At 31.2% G+C, this 14,009-nt stretch overlaps 1 protein-coding gene across 1 annotated transcript; it reads right to left on the reverse strand.

Annotated features, from left to right (window-relative positions):
- Positions 1-187: 187 nt before the first annotated feature.
- LOC123654584 (X-linked retinitis pigmentosa GTPase regulator-like) lies at positions 188-11,421 on the reverse strand. Its single transcript, XM_045590481.1, has 8 exons — positions 11,403-11,421; positions 5,951-6,076; positions 5,147-5,302; positions 4,326-4,481; positions 3,514-3,666; positions 1,780-2,103; positions 550-1,671; positions 188-369 (listed from the first exon to the last, which is right to left on the reverse strand). Exons 1-8 carry the CDS (start codon positions 11,419-11,421, stop codon positions 257-259), a joined length of 2,169 nt encoding a protein of 722 aa, XP_045446437.1. The 3' UTR covers positions 188-256.
- Between the last annotated feature and the right edge of the window lie 2,588 nt (positions 11,422-14,009).

The raw sequence follows: 14,009 nt of genomic DNA on the forward strand, positions 1-14,009 counted from the left end.
AGATTTTCTAAATGTAATGATTGCATTTAACTGTGATTTATTTTAAATCATAAGTATTATAAATATTATTGTAAGCGTAAGATATATTTAATATAAACTAATTAGATTTACATTCGAGTATAAGTACGATAAATACATCGTGTTTTATTTTTTGACAAAAATTATATTAAGAAAAATTTAACATATAAGTAGTAAGAATATTTTTTTATTTTTCGTTAAACATTTAAGAAGACAAACACTGACTACTCTAATGTGCTTATAAAATTGTGCATGTCCGTGAGTTAGTTTGGTTTCGTATCTCTGTCTCTACTCTTTCTTCTATCTTGTGTACTGTTTCTTCAGCATTATCTATCCCTTTATTAACATTTTCTGAAAAAGAACAACAGTTAGTTACGAAATATAGTTGTAGATACAGTCAACACCATAAAAATATAAGTTAATTCAAATATTAAATTTTATGATATAATTGTTATATTCTTTTTAAAAGTTGTTATCATATCTTATAACATAATATATTTTTTTTTCTAAAATAAATGTTTGAGTATATACCTACAACTTTTTCTTCAATAACCTTTCCTTTACCCATGCAAGAGTGTTCCTTATCTTTTATAGATTGGAAAATACGAGCAAAACGCCCCTTTTCCTCCAGTTTATTAACCACTACGTCTGTGTCCTCGCAGTTAGTCGGGGGATCGTGTGAGTCAATATGATCTTCACTTCTCACTATCGGCATTACAGCTTGAGTTTTAGTTTTTCCCATCTGAGGACTTGATTTATCGGATCCACAAGGTATAGTTTCGTTTTCAGATTGTCCTGTTTCACTTTTCTGCCCGTCATCACTGTGTTTGCTCAAATTTGGACTCATTTGCGATATATCAGGAATATCAAGTAAATCTTGTATGATTGGTGTCTTTGGAGGAGGTGAATTAGCAATTTCTGTAATTTTGTCAGGCACTTTTAAAACTTTTTTTTCGTCACAACAAAAGCCAGGCGATTTTTTATCTATTGTTTTCTTTAACACATCTTCGACAACTTCTACTTTTGTATGAATCGTTTCAGCTACAATATGTGAGGCATTGTCTATTTTATCTTCACCCACCTTTAGTACGGTATTTACTGTTTCTAAAACATTTTCGACTTCCTTTTCGACTTCATTTTTGCAAGCGTTGACCTCGTTCATTACATTTGGTACGTCATGGATACTCGCATTATCAGTTTCAAGGTCGTTTATATTTACAATATGGGAACCACTCACATTGGCTTCCAATGAATTGATAGATCCTGTTTCTTCGTTGGTGTTCCCATTAACTTGATCGCTACTATTTTTTCTACTTGAATTCGCCACGTCTTCTATTATAAAATCACCTGTCTTATTCATTACTGGAACTTTTTGAAGTGGAGGTAGTTCAGTTAATGGAATATGTCTGTTTTCTTCACTGATTATACTAAAGTCATTATTAGTAAAGTCAACATTTGAGCCTTTTACTGCAGTGAGTAAAGTGTGGCAGCCGCCACAGGCGACGTTGTCTACGACGAAGCCATTCATAGCGGTGACCCGTTTTGGCGCGTATTGATTGGGAATTGCCTCGTTTGAATTATTAGCGTCGTCGACTTCTTCCAAACAGAGTTTGTTATGTCGTGACTCGCCGCAGGTGTACAGTAAGCCGTTATCTGGAAAACAATAATTTTACCTAGCCTTTATATTATGTTAACATTTACGTTAAAGTTTACCGAATAAATTTAAAATAATACAATTTTAGTAATATAAATTAATAATACCTGTTACAAAAGCGGTATGCATAGCTCCACAAGCTACGAGCTTTAACTGATATCCATCAAACATTTTCTCCATGTTAATTTCAGTTGGTTCCGTTACGTTCTCTATATTATTCGGCATACCCAATTGACCTTTTTCATTCGACCCAAACGCAAAAATCTTTGACTCGTCCATTGATAAAAGAAATGTGTGGTTGGCGCCACAGCAAGCACTTTTAATTTGGGTCTCTAGTGGCAAAACTTGAGGTACATATACTGTAGTCAGGGTATTAGGAATGCCTAATTTTTGATTTTCATTGTCGCCAGTAACAAAAACTGCCCCTTTGTCTGAAAATTTAAATAATTTCAAAAGATGTTCCTGGCCATATGATGCTTGTAAGGCAAAATATAATAAATGATAAAATATTTTGGAACATATTTTGGTATTTAATCTGCTTCTACATAAATTCTATGGAGATACATTGACTGTTTTTTATACAACATTTTTAATAAATACTTTTTTATTCAAAAATGAATGTCGGAAATTTATTATTTCCTAAATAAAAAAATGTGTCGCCACGGAAATAGATATTTGTTAAAGAAATTATTTAGTACTTTTAACAAAATTAAATGAAAAACTTTAGAATTCGCTTTTCCAAGTAGCTTAGATAAATGAAATCGTCTTCGGTGCGATAAAGCCAGCCAGCCCTGCGGTCACCAACCCGCCTGCCCAGCCAGCGTGGTGACTATGGGCAACACACATGAATTCACGCCATTTTTGGCGCGAACTTGTGTAGGCCTATGTCCAGCAGTGAACTGCGATAGGCTGAAGTGATGAAGTTAAATGAAATAAAAAAAGAAAATAAGCTAAGTCGTATGAAATCTCTTTCACAAAAAATATCAATAGTATTTTTTGTCGAGTCGAATCAAAGGCTTATGAGCAATTCATTTTTGTAGTAATCTAAACAATAACCTAAAGTAGTTTTTATTACATTTTTTTTTATTAATCTTTTTTATTCATCAAAATAAAATTTTGCTTTTTACTGGTAAATATTTTTTCACTATTAAATTAGGGAATTTTAGTTTTAATTGTACCTATGTGGGTTTCCAAGGCGACGACTAGCGCGTCACTATCGTACAAATGAGATTGCATGTTTACAATGAGTACACATAATGAGCTTCGCGCCAAAATTAGTTAAAAGATTTTAATTGATATGAGGTGTGCATGATCATGTAACTTCTTAATTCTTTCAAATTTTCCAATTCATATTATTATTATATACAAGAGGTAATTTGTTTACTTAAAGTATTAGTTTAAAAAATTTATTTATACCTACCTACAATAATTTACGACGCGCTGTAGAACCAAATTTTCAAATCTTTATTTTTTTTATTTGGATTAAAATAATTTATATTAATATTAAATTGTTTATATTTATATATATGTATATGTGTATATATGTAAGTATGTATGTGCTTATGTATGTATGTATAATTTTGTATTCTATTGTAATTTATTCTAATTTCTATAACAATTATTTGTACACTTCCTAACCGCTTTTCTATGCGCTGTTCTTGAAATCGCTCTTTTAGCGATAAGACCGCCTTGTACATCTTCCTCTAATTGTACTACTTCTGTTTGTATCTTTTAAGGGTTTCGAATAATAATAATAATTATTATTAATAATATATTTACGACTTTATTTAATATTATAATTATTATGATGGTTTTATAGTTCAATGAAACAAGGATCTCACCAGTAATGAAGACGGTATGGTAATATCCACATTCAACGAAGGCTATCTTTTCCATAAACTTGAGCTCGGTGAAGGTTACACAGGAGCGCGTGTCCTCGCCCAGCCCGAGCTGACCTTCCGAGTTCGAGCCACAGACAAAGACACGACCGTCATCTGGATTGAATATAAATAAAAATATTAGAAATTCGGTTAAATTTCCGTTCCATTGATCGATATGGCTAAGCCAACAGTTTCAGAGAGTTCCGATTCGGGCAAGCATCGTTGTATATTAATTGCACAATCTGTAAGGTTTATCCTGCTATTCGGCCATTTTAACTTTCGTTTGATCGAAATAGCTGCTAAAAAGTTTAGATTCGAACAAGCATTGCTGGTAGTCAAGTGATCAATTCAATTAAAATTAACATTGTTTTTAGCAATAGGTTTCGAGAGAAACTCCAAAATAAGATCTACAAATCTGCAGTAGAATGGTATGGTGAACTTAAATTCTATGGATAGATTTCTTTTAGTATACTAACTTGTTTTATATACTTTAGCACACGACTAGAAACTACTTCCGTCTTGCATTTCTTAAGGTTAGTTTTAAGTGTTTTAACAGAGTTTACGTATATTCTAAGTTTGATTTCACTACGTAAGGCATAAAGCATACTTATTTATTTTAATTAGTATTAATTATTTTATTTAACCAAAACTCAACTTATCTCATCTTTATCATCATAATATTTTATATAATATATTAACTACCTAATATATTGGTAGCTAAAGCTAGAACAAAAATTTTCTTAAAAATTTTGTAATAATTAGTACAACATTACCAGTAAGTAGTGCTGTGTGATTACTTCCCGCTGAAACTTGCTTGATAGGTTGACCAATTTCCAAGTTAACAGTTTGTGGTACGCTATGGTGCTCCATGTCTCCGGTACCCAATTGCCCTTCATCATTGCATCCGACGGAGTAAATGGTGTTAGAATCTAGGAATAATATAAATTATTATGAACAGTAAAAAATTGTAATGATACGTTTTCTTGTCGTTTCGTCTGAATTTATTCTTATGTGACTTAACTTTATAATGCTAAAAGTGTTTGAAACAATCACATAATCTACCATAAGATTTTTATATCATTCATTCATGATGTTTGTGATTTTAAAGTAGCCTGCAAACATCCCAATGCTTGAGAAAGGCCCAAGCTCCTCCACTGCGGCTTGACAAATATTTACGCTACTATGAGCAATGATCCTTTTCAGGTATATATTAGAACAGCGTGAATCGATAGTTTAAGGAGTTATCCAAGGCATGTTGGGGATACCTACTAGGACGTACACTCAGTTCAGAAACAATTTTTTGTATAAATACAATATCTGCTCCTAGCGGGAATAGAACCCACGATCACATGAGTTAAGCTACTTGCACAAAAACGCCAGGACGTAATAGAAGATTATTTTTTTATTGATTCAGCCTCTAACATTCCACTGCTGCCCTGTAACCCCTTTCTCCATGTAGGAGATGGATAAGAGCTTACTCCACCACGGTGTTTATCTGCGGATTTGCGGATATGTACATATATTCCCCACGGTGGAGCGACATAGTGGATTAATTGCATTATTTTCAGAATACCAATTATTAATGATGTTTTACCTGTGACGAAAATTGTATGGGCTCTGCCACAGGCTACAAATGTAGCTCGATGGGGTTTGAGCCATTTGACGCAGCTCGGTCTCGTCACTTCGTCCTTGTGCCCTAAGCCGAGCTGACCCCAAGCGTTCGCGCCGAAAACAAATACGCGTCCATTTTCTGTCATCAATATACTTATGCATTATTATAAATCTATTAACTATTATTACTAGAGTAAAAAAAATAATATTTATAATTGAAAGATGTATTCAATACGTTTTTTTTTTATATTTCATTGAAATTTCTCATTGAATTCGGCTGATATTTTTGATTTCCATTTAGATATTAGCTATTAATTGTGGTGTAACTTATTTTTAACTAATAATAAGTTGTGTTTTTGAAATAAAATTATGTTAAAATTCTATTCGTTGTTGTTGTTCTTTTAAAACTTCTGACTAAGAAACTATTACTTAATGAATTTTTTGTTGGTTCTTTATCAATTAATAAATAGTAAATATCTTAATTCAATATATTAAAATCAAATAATTAAAATTTGAAAGAAATGACACATACATGTGATTAATCATTATTGAATATCTACTCAAGTATATATAGAAATCAAATCTATAAAAGTTTAGTTAGATACTTATATGTGTAGTGTTTGAGGATGTCAATTTCAGAATTCAGCAGTCCGATTACCAAAATTATTTTCTCCTTGAAAAGCCTCCTTGTATATCGAGAAAGTATGACATGAACATGACTAATGCTAGTAAAATAACTAAATCTAGTATGAAATAATAAAAAATATACTGCACAATGTAGACTAACGACATATGACAGCGCTGTGCTCGTCCCCACATGATATAGCAACTATTGGGTCGTTCTTGATGAAGAAGTGGCTCGGTTCGTTGTCAGCGAAATGAGATTTTCCGAACGTGAAGACTGCACCAGTTTCTGGAATTATTATTTATGATATGATATATTATGTGTTATGTCAAGCCAGCAAAACAATATTCTAAAAATAAAATAGAATATTACTATTATTTAGTAAAATTAATGACTTTCAAGTAGGTATCTACAAAGATAGCATAAATGATTTCGCCAATAGGACAGAAAGAGAATGGTTGGTGGTAATGAATATTAAGAAAGGTTTTAGTGCTATTTGCGAAACTTTATAAATTTTTATAAGCATATTTTTTGACGTCATAATCGTCAACATTTTCTTTTAATGTTTCGGTTGAATCATAAATCAACGCCCCATTAAAATGAGTTTCCTTTAGGTTCGCCTTTTTAACCTTTTCGCATGACGTCAGTTCTATTTTCTTCATAAAATTAGCATAAATAAAACCTCACGGTAATTTATCTACGCAACTTGTTGTTACTCAGGGAGCGATAAGGTAGGTAGTGTTACATGAAAAAGTTTGAACAGTCCCTACGCTAGGACATGTATATATAAAAACGCTGTATAAAAGGTTACAATAGAAGAAGAAGAAGAAGAAATATACTTTATTGTGCATAAAAGTTAAAGTACATAGGTATCTTAAAAAAATAAAAACTTACAAAATAATAATATGCAAAAAGGCGGTCTTATCGCTAGGTAAGCGATTTCTTCCAGACAACCTTGGGGTAGAGGAGATTTTAAAACAAAACAGAGTAGGGTCATTAAAAAGGCAAAACGAAGTGAATCATACAATCTAATAATATAATAATAATATAAATAAATAATAAACATATAAATAAATAAATTAGTAAATAAATAAATACACAAATAAATACATACCCATTACATTATGTTTTATCGTAATAATAAATACACAAATAAATATAGGTATACATATTACATTATTTATTAAATGGGTAATGGTTTATCATAAATATAAAATTGAATAATTATTTACAGCACATTAACAGATAAATAAATTTTCTAGTAGAGTTCAGCTCTAACAATTCAGGTAAATATCTTTAATTAACTTCTTAAAAGTAGTAAGAGTTTTAGCCTCCCTATTTGGCAAGGCATTCCACAGAATCATTAACTGCACTGTAAAGGAACAATTTTAGAATGCAGTATGATGATTAGGTATTTGCAGCGTAGTAATATTAACGCAACGTAAGATAATGTCATCAAATGTTGAGTACAAGAATATACAGTTTTTGAAAATTGATAGAACCATCAGCTTCATAATTCACTCTATGTTTCTCAGACAATCAGACTCAGATGACTTAAAATATGTAAATCGTTGATGACACAGATCTAGTATTTAATACTTATGAGCCGACTTAGTCTTTAAGGCTGTAATAAAAAAAAAACAAGTTATTTTTGTCTTTACAAAAGTAATTAGTTTATATTTTATTCAGATAGAAAGTATTTAACAGGTAAATATTTACATACAAACGTAGCAAAAAATATCCAGAATCTTGGAGGACTTAAGCTTAAGTCCATTAGTACGGCCGCCACTTCCTACCCTTGACCTTGCCTGACTTCTCACACTGAAGCCAGTGATCGGTATCGAGCCTAAATTTTAGCTTTCTTTTGTTCGAAATGAACCAAGTCATGCCTGTGGTGGTTAGTCACGGTCTATTACGAGTAATATTATTTTGTAAGTTAAAATATTGAACATAAGTCCATACTTAAATTAATAAATAGTGTTTAATTGTATAGTAATAATGATTCAATTGTGAAAGTAACTATTATTTTAAAGTAAATATTTGATTAAATATAATTTAAATTCAAATTCAATTCATTTATTTTAGTGGTAGCAATTCTATCAGTATATCATGTATTTCGGGAGTTAATTTAGGACAGTTCACAATATTGGGATTTGAGAATAGCCTATTGTCAACATTTGTCCATATGCAAAAGAAAAAATTCTTTCAGTCTGCTTTGCAAGGCTTATTTCAACAGGTCAATATGAAAACAGCGTTCCGATTTACTACGATTTAATTGGTCAAGGGATGTGTCGTAAATAAATACATGAGAGCTCGTGCAAAGTGGAAGTGTTATTCGGAAGGCAGACGCTAACAATAATGTCAAGCCGAAGATAAAGGAGACGAAGAAGGATTTTTGACTACCGTTACGTATTCTTTGGCGCGTATTGTAGATTCAAGTCTGAGTCTGGGTGTAATGTCTTTATTTATATTACATGTATTAATTGTTATATATTTATCGAAAAAAAAGCAGCCACGTATATCAGTTGGCTGTTATCTACGATACAAGGATTGAGTTGCCTTCCTTAGGAAAAGGTGATCATGCGTGTATGTTATGAAAAAAGCAGGCTAAGTGGTAAGTACACAAAACAATTATTTATCAACCGGCGTGACACCATAATGTTACCATTGCATGTCGACCACCACATCAATGAAATGAATGTGCAGCCCCATTGCATTCTATATTGTTAGCATCTTATAACAAAAACTACCTTTCATGGGGTGATTGACTTCTTATGAATAGTTTTTTGAATCGTTAATGAAATACTTTTTACATTTTTTGTCTTGCAGTGGATTACTTTTCAAATTAAAAAAAAATTAAATCATTAGTAAAATGAATTGTAATATTAATTAATTAGTTAAATAAAATTTTTTATATGAGAAAAAAATAATAATTCAAATGTGACTTATATGGCCGAGTTGAGTTAGAAAATTATTTTAATTTTTTATATTACTTTAAGATTTTTATAGTCTTATATTTACCACACTAGGTATTTAACGAATTTTCCTAACATGTATTGTTTTACAAAATACATTACAAACACATGGGTGAAATTTTCAGACGTCTTGTTTTTTATGGAAGTATCAAACAGTTACATCTGATGTTAAATGATCTCCATTGCCTATAACAAATTTTATTACAAGAGCCGCAAATGCGTTACTAACTATAGATGTAAAGGAATTAAGAGGATGTTACGGGTGGAAAGAGTAGGTACATAAAGTTTCGTGTCTCTCAAGCGAGCTTACGAAACGCTTGCTATATAATCGTATTTGCTTGCAAACGAAAAAAACCCGACATCATTCAATTACATTAACAAGTGGTCGAAAAAACAGTTAATTTAATACGCATTATTAGGAATAACTCAAACATTGTCCATCTAATTAAATAGGATTACATGACATGTACCTACTTTCGTTTAAAAAAAATCATCAAAATGAGTACGCCAAGTTATTACTTATAAAGTAACATGTAAAAATACAGTCGTATTGAGATCCGTCTTTTTTTAAAGTGAATTACACAGTCAAGCCCGTTATATGGAAATACAATCAACTACTACACAACACAATCTATCTATGTAGGTATGTATGTATATCTATTTATTGAGTTAGTTCCCCATAATTTTTTATAAAATTAAACTGTACACCTATAGCGTCAATATATCATCTTCTTTGCCCTAACGTTGCCTGGAAGAGATTGCTTTTAAGCAACAAGGCCGCCTTTTGTACATATTTTTTTCTACTAATTATTGTTAATTATGCTTGTTTATTTTATTTCTTGTTTGGTGTACAATAAAGTATAAATAAATAATAAATATCACGAATATTCTTCTACCAATATATACAAAATTTAAATATATACATCGACCGTACATAAACAACACACATAAAGCAGATAACCATAGCAGAAACATGCACATAAAGCAAATGACTCTTAAATTATTGAGGCGCTCGTAAGCGTGAATGTTGAATGGCTGTGACCCTGCTTTATACTCCAGGGTAGAGTCAAGAGTGTTCAATTCAACCCCAGTTTCAAATGTGACGTTATTTTTTTTATATTTACTTTTTTTTATTATTTGATACAATTCAACAGACTAAATACATAAGTAATTGCTTTAACTATTATACAAAAAATAAATAAATAATAATAAATAAAATATGGAAATCGAAATAGGATAGACCGAGAGGAATAGTTTAGGCTTGAACATGCTTAAGGTATTATTTATTTATTATCCATACATTGAGTTTCCTATTTTAAAAATAGAGAAACCCATGTGTAGACAAATATTATTAAAGATTATTCTGCATGGTATATATGTAAATTATATTCGCTTTTCTATCTCCGTAGGGACTGGTCTGTATGAACATTGTATAAAAATTTATCAATAGCTTTCATTTAAAATAAATATGAAGAATCTGACGGTAATACGATGATCATGTGCATAGAATGTGTAAATCTTAACAGAAATATCACAGATCCAAATTCAAATATCAATTCTCTGTTATACTTTTTCTGTTTAGTTAATTTTTTTATTAGAAGAGTTAGTAAGTCATTATTAATTTGTGTTTGAAACCGCACGCATTAAATAAGACGATACGATGATAAACCTGTATACTAAACGTATTAGTTGTATGATTAAAAATTTTAATGCACAGATTCAAATTGTTAGCAAAATTGACCAAAGATAGTTTTTTTTTTTTTTATGTCACTAGGTCGGCAAACAAGCGTACGGCTCACCTGATGGTAAGCGATTACCGTAGCTTATAGACACCTGCAACACCAGAAGCATCGCAAGCGCGTTGCCGACCAATCCCCAATCCCCCCAGGAGCAACCTCTTCACGCTACTCGTATAAATTAAAAAAAAGTTTTTAACTTTTTAAGCCTCGACGTCAAAGTCTAAGATGTAACAAAAAATGTGATAAATTGTTACAAGACATGTAGCACTGTTATGCTACGATATGAAAACTCTGATAAAACATGATACACAAACATAATCTAACAGTAATAAAAAAAAACTGTTAGAAAAATAAATCTCATATTGTAGTAGTTATTTTTGCAAATATTATAAAAGCGAACACTTTTTACGTTTAAGTTATAAAAAGACTACGTGATCACATTACCTTATAGAAATTTAAGCCATTAATTAGACATATGCTACAACTTACAATGTACAAAACACGTGCTACGAATAAAAATATATAGTGTAAGCTTAAAAACTAATCGAAATTGTCAAGTATACAAAATATGACCTATATGTCAAAGTAAAAAATCAATAACAATTGCCTTTCGAGGAAGTAATTACCGTTTGAAAACAATAAAAACGTATTCGATTATAAAATATCAAAAAAAAGCCATAAAGAGAAAAAAAAGGCTATACAGCCATACGGCAATTATGAAAAAAGGAAATTGTAAATCTATAGTTAAACATCTAAAATACGTATTTATCGTAGTGAGTAACAACTTTGATTTATTTGAAACAGTTTTGTGTATGCACGAATCGATTGTCGATTGTTTTCAAACAAGAAAACGAAAACTAGCTTTTATCGGTGCTTAATACGTTTCAAAAATGTAACAACCTGGTATATCCTCAGTCATGGCGGCAGTGGTACTCCGTAAGTCGTCCCGCTAGGTATACATGTCCACTACTCGGCCAGGCCGCGGCGCGACTACTGAACACTGACCACTGACCACGTGCCTAGCGCCTACCACCGGTGGTATGGAAATAGGGTTGCGAGAATAAGCTTACAGTTTTTTTTTACGTGTCATTATTCTTCAGTTATAACTTACATTAGTGACTTCATTTCTTTCGTTTAGTAGGGCATCAATATCAATTGTTAGCTTGATAGGGCGAACTTAAACAATTTGACATCTATATGTATATAAATGAATGTTTGTCTGTATGTTCTTTATTGAAACGTAAACTATAAATTTCATCATGTCATCAGTAATGTGGTCTTCAGTAAAATGTTGTGCATGAGCCCACAAAGGTTTTTGAGATAGTATGACCACAAAAAAAAACGTATCAACGCGCGCAGGGTATAATATATATATGAATAATGAATTTAAGAATTTATTATATATATTTATAAATGACTAGCTGACCCTGCAACTTCGATCCACCTTATTATTTTTGTTTATACATAAAACTTTTTTTTTTACATACTGATAATAGCATCCACAAAAAAAAGAATTCTCCAATTTGATGCAGTGGTACGGAAGTTATGGGCGTACATATATTTCGGTCGTCTATTTTTATTAACACAGATATGTATTATATGTTAATATAATAAATTAATTTCAATTGTTTAATACAAAATATGTAAAGAAGGCAATTTTTTCGTAATAAATTCTATTGGATTACGTTTCAGTATTGGGTTGTAAAAGGGATTGTAAATTGCTGGAATTACCGGCTATCCTTGTGTATGTTTAATGATACACCACTACACAAATGTTGTTTAAAACCAACAGTTTTGAACAGCTCAATTACTCTTTTAGAATCCGTTTTACATTGGTATTATTCCATAGGTTGTAGTAATTGTGTTTGCTCTCAAATGAAAAAAAAAAAAACGACCTTAATTACAACAATAGTAGTCTTAAATATCTACTATTAGGGATAACACAAAAAGTACTCGTTAGATCTCTTAGTTACTTATTTCAGCCCATTGCAGTCCAATGCTGGACATACGCCTCCCTAAGTTCCCGCCAGATCTTCCGGTTTTCCGCAATCCTCATCCAACCTACACTGGTATTCTTACGTGGATCGTTAATCCGTACGTTATATCTCGTTCAAATTAAAATGGGACCTCATGTCAAGCACCTGCTTTCGATTTAAAAAAAAAAACAACATCAAAATTTGTATGACCAGTAAAAAGTTATTAGGCAACACACATAAAAAACTGTCGAATTACACCTTCTTTTTTTGAAGACTTTTCAAAATGGCTTAATTCGAGAGTTACAATTAGGTTAAACGGTAAGTATTCAATATAGTAGGTACATCAACAACAATTAATACAAATAAGACAAAAACAAAAAAATGCTTCCTCTAATCCTTATTACATAATGGGCATATATACTGGTCTATATCCAGCAGCGAATAACCTTCGACGACCGACCTTCGTTTGTTGTTAAATGAATATTTAAAAATTGTAAACATTGCTATTATTAGATAATTAAAAAACAATTGAAACATTGATTAAAATATTTTAAAATAGCAAGTCCTAGTCTGTTTTTATCATCTCTAATCACAAGTCTAAAATAGCAGTATTGTTATTATGTAAGAAATAAATAGAAATAGAATATTTTAACCAAATTATTTGGATCAATTTATCCTTTATATTTCACAGGCCGATACTTGCGGTTGCGGTTTTTCTACCGCGATACCTATTAACCAGAATTTGATGCAAACTGTTAAGTTTCAAAATCGATTCTATGTTCTATTTATTGCTACTAAAACCTAAAATTAAAAAATAACAATATTTTCGTCAAGACCTTTTCGTTCCGTTCGTAGAATATAAAGAAATAAAATATAATAAAATAATACAGTAAAATATTTGAGCCTCTACTTTGTCCTTGTATTACTTCCCGTACTTGAATTTCGTTTTCACTAAACATTAAAAACCTCCTTATGTGTATAATCTTCATTCACGCTTGTGGGTTTACCATTCTGTACTGTTATAATTATTTGGATTTACAGGACATCAAGATAACCAAATTTAATTATCTAAATATATTAAAAATAACATCAACATGTTTATAAGTTAACAATATAGAGCCTTTTAATTCATTCATCCTTATCTTTACTTCTCTTTAATCTCATCGGTGTTTTTGTGTATCTTACGCTTCTTTTGATTTTCGATATTTACTTTTAAATGACTACACTTGAACAGGTAGAATGGAGTTGATACCTAATAAGCTTTTATCTTCTAAATTGTAGATTCAAATAAGACTTTCTTTTGAGGTAGGGCACAGCAGGAAATTTCCTGCTCAAAATCTGGAGCAGCCCAACTGGGTAAGTGTTTACATGTTACAGATGATGATAATTTTGATCTCAAGCAGTGTTGTGTTCCTGGGGTAAGCAATGCGTTTGCGATGCTTTTGGTATAGCAGGCGTCTATAAGCTGCGATAACCGATTACCATCAAGTGAGCCGCACGTTTTTTTGCTGACCTAGTTGTAGTGTTTTTA

Source organism: Melitaea cinxia, chromosome 6, assembly GCF_905220565.1.
Source record: "Melitaea cinxia chromosome 6, ilMelCinx1.1, whole genome shotgun sequence".
Lineage (NCBI taxonomy): Eukaryota > Metazoa > Arthropoda > Insecta > Lepidoptera > Nymphalidae > Melitaea > Melitaea cinxia.

Coding starts and splice junctions, on each gene's coding strand:
- LOC123654584 (XM_045590481.1), bottom strand. Junction 5,303..5,950: donor GCACAGCGCTGTCATATGTC/GTTAGTCTACAT, acceptor TATTGATGACAG/AAAATGGACGCGTATTTGTT. Junction 4,482..5,146: donor CCATACAATTTTCGTCACAG/GTAAAACATCAT, acceptor TATTATTCCTAG/ATTCTAACACCATTTACTCC.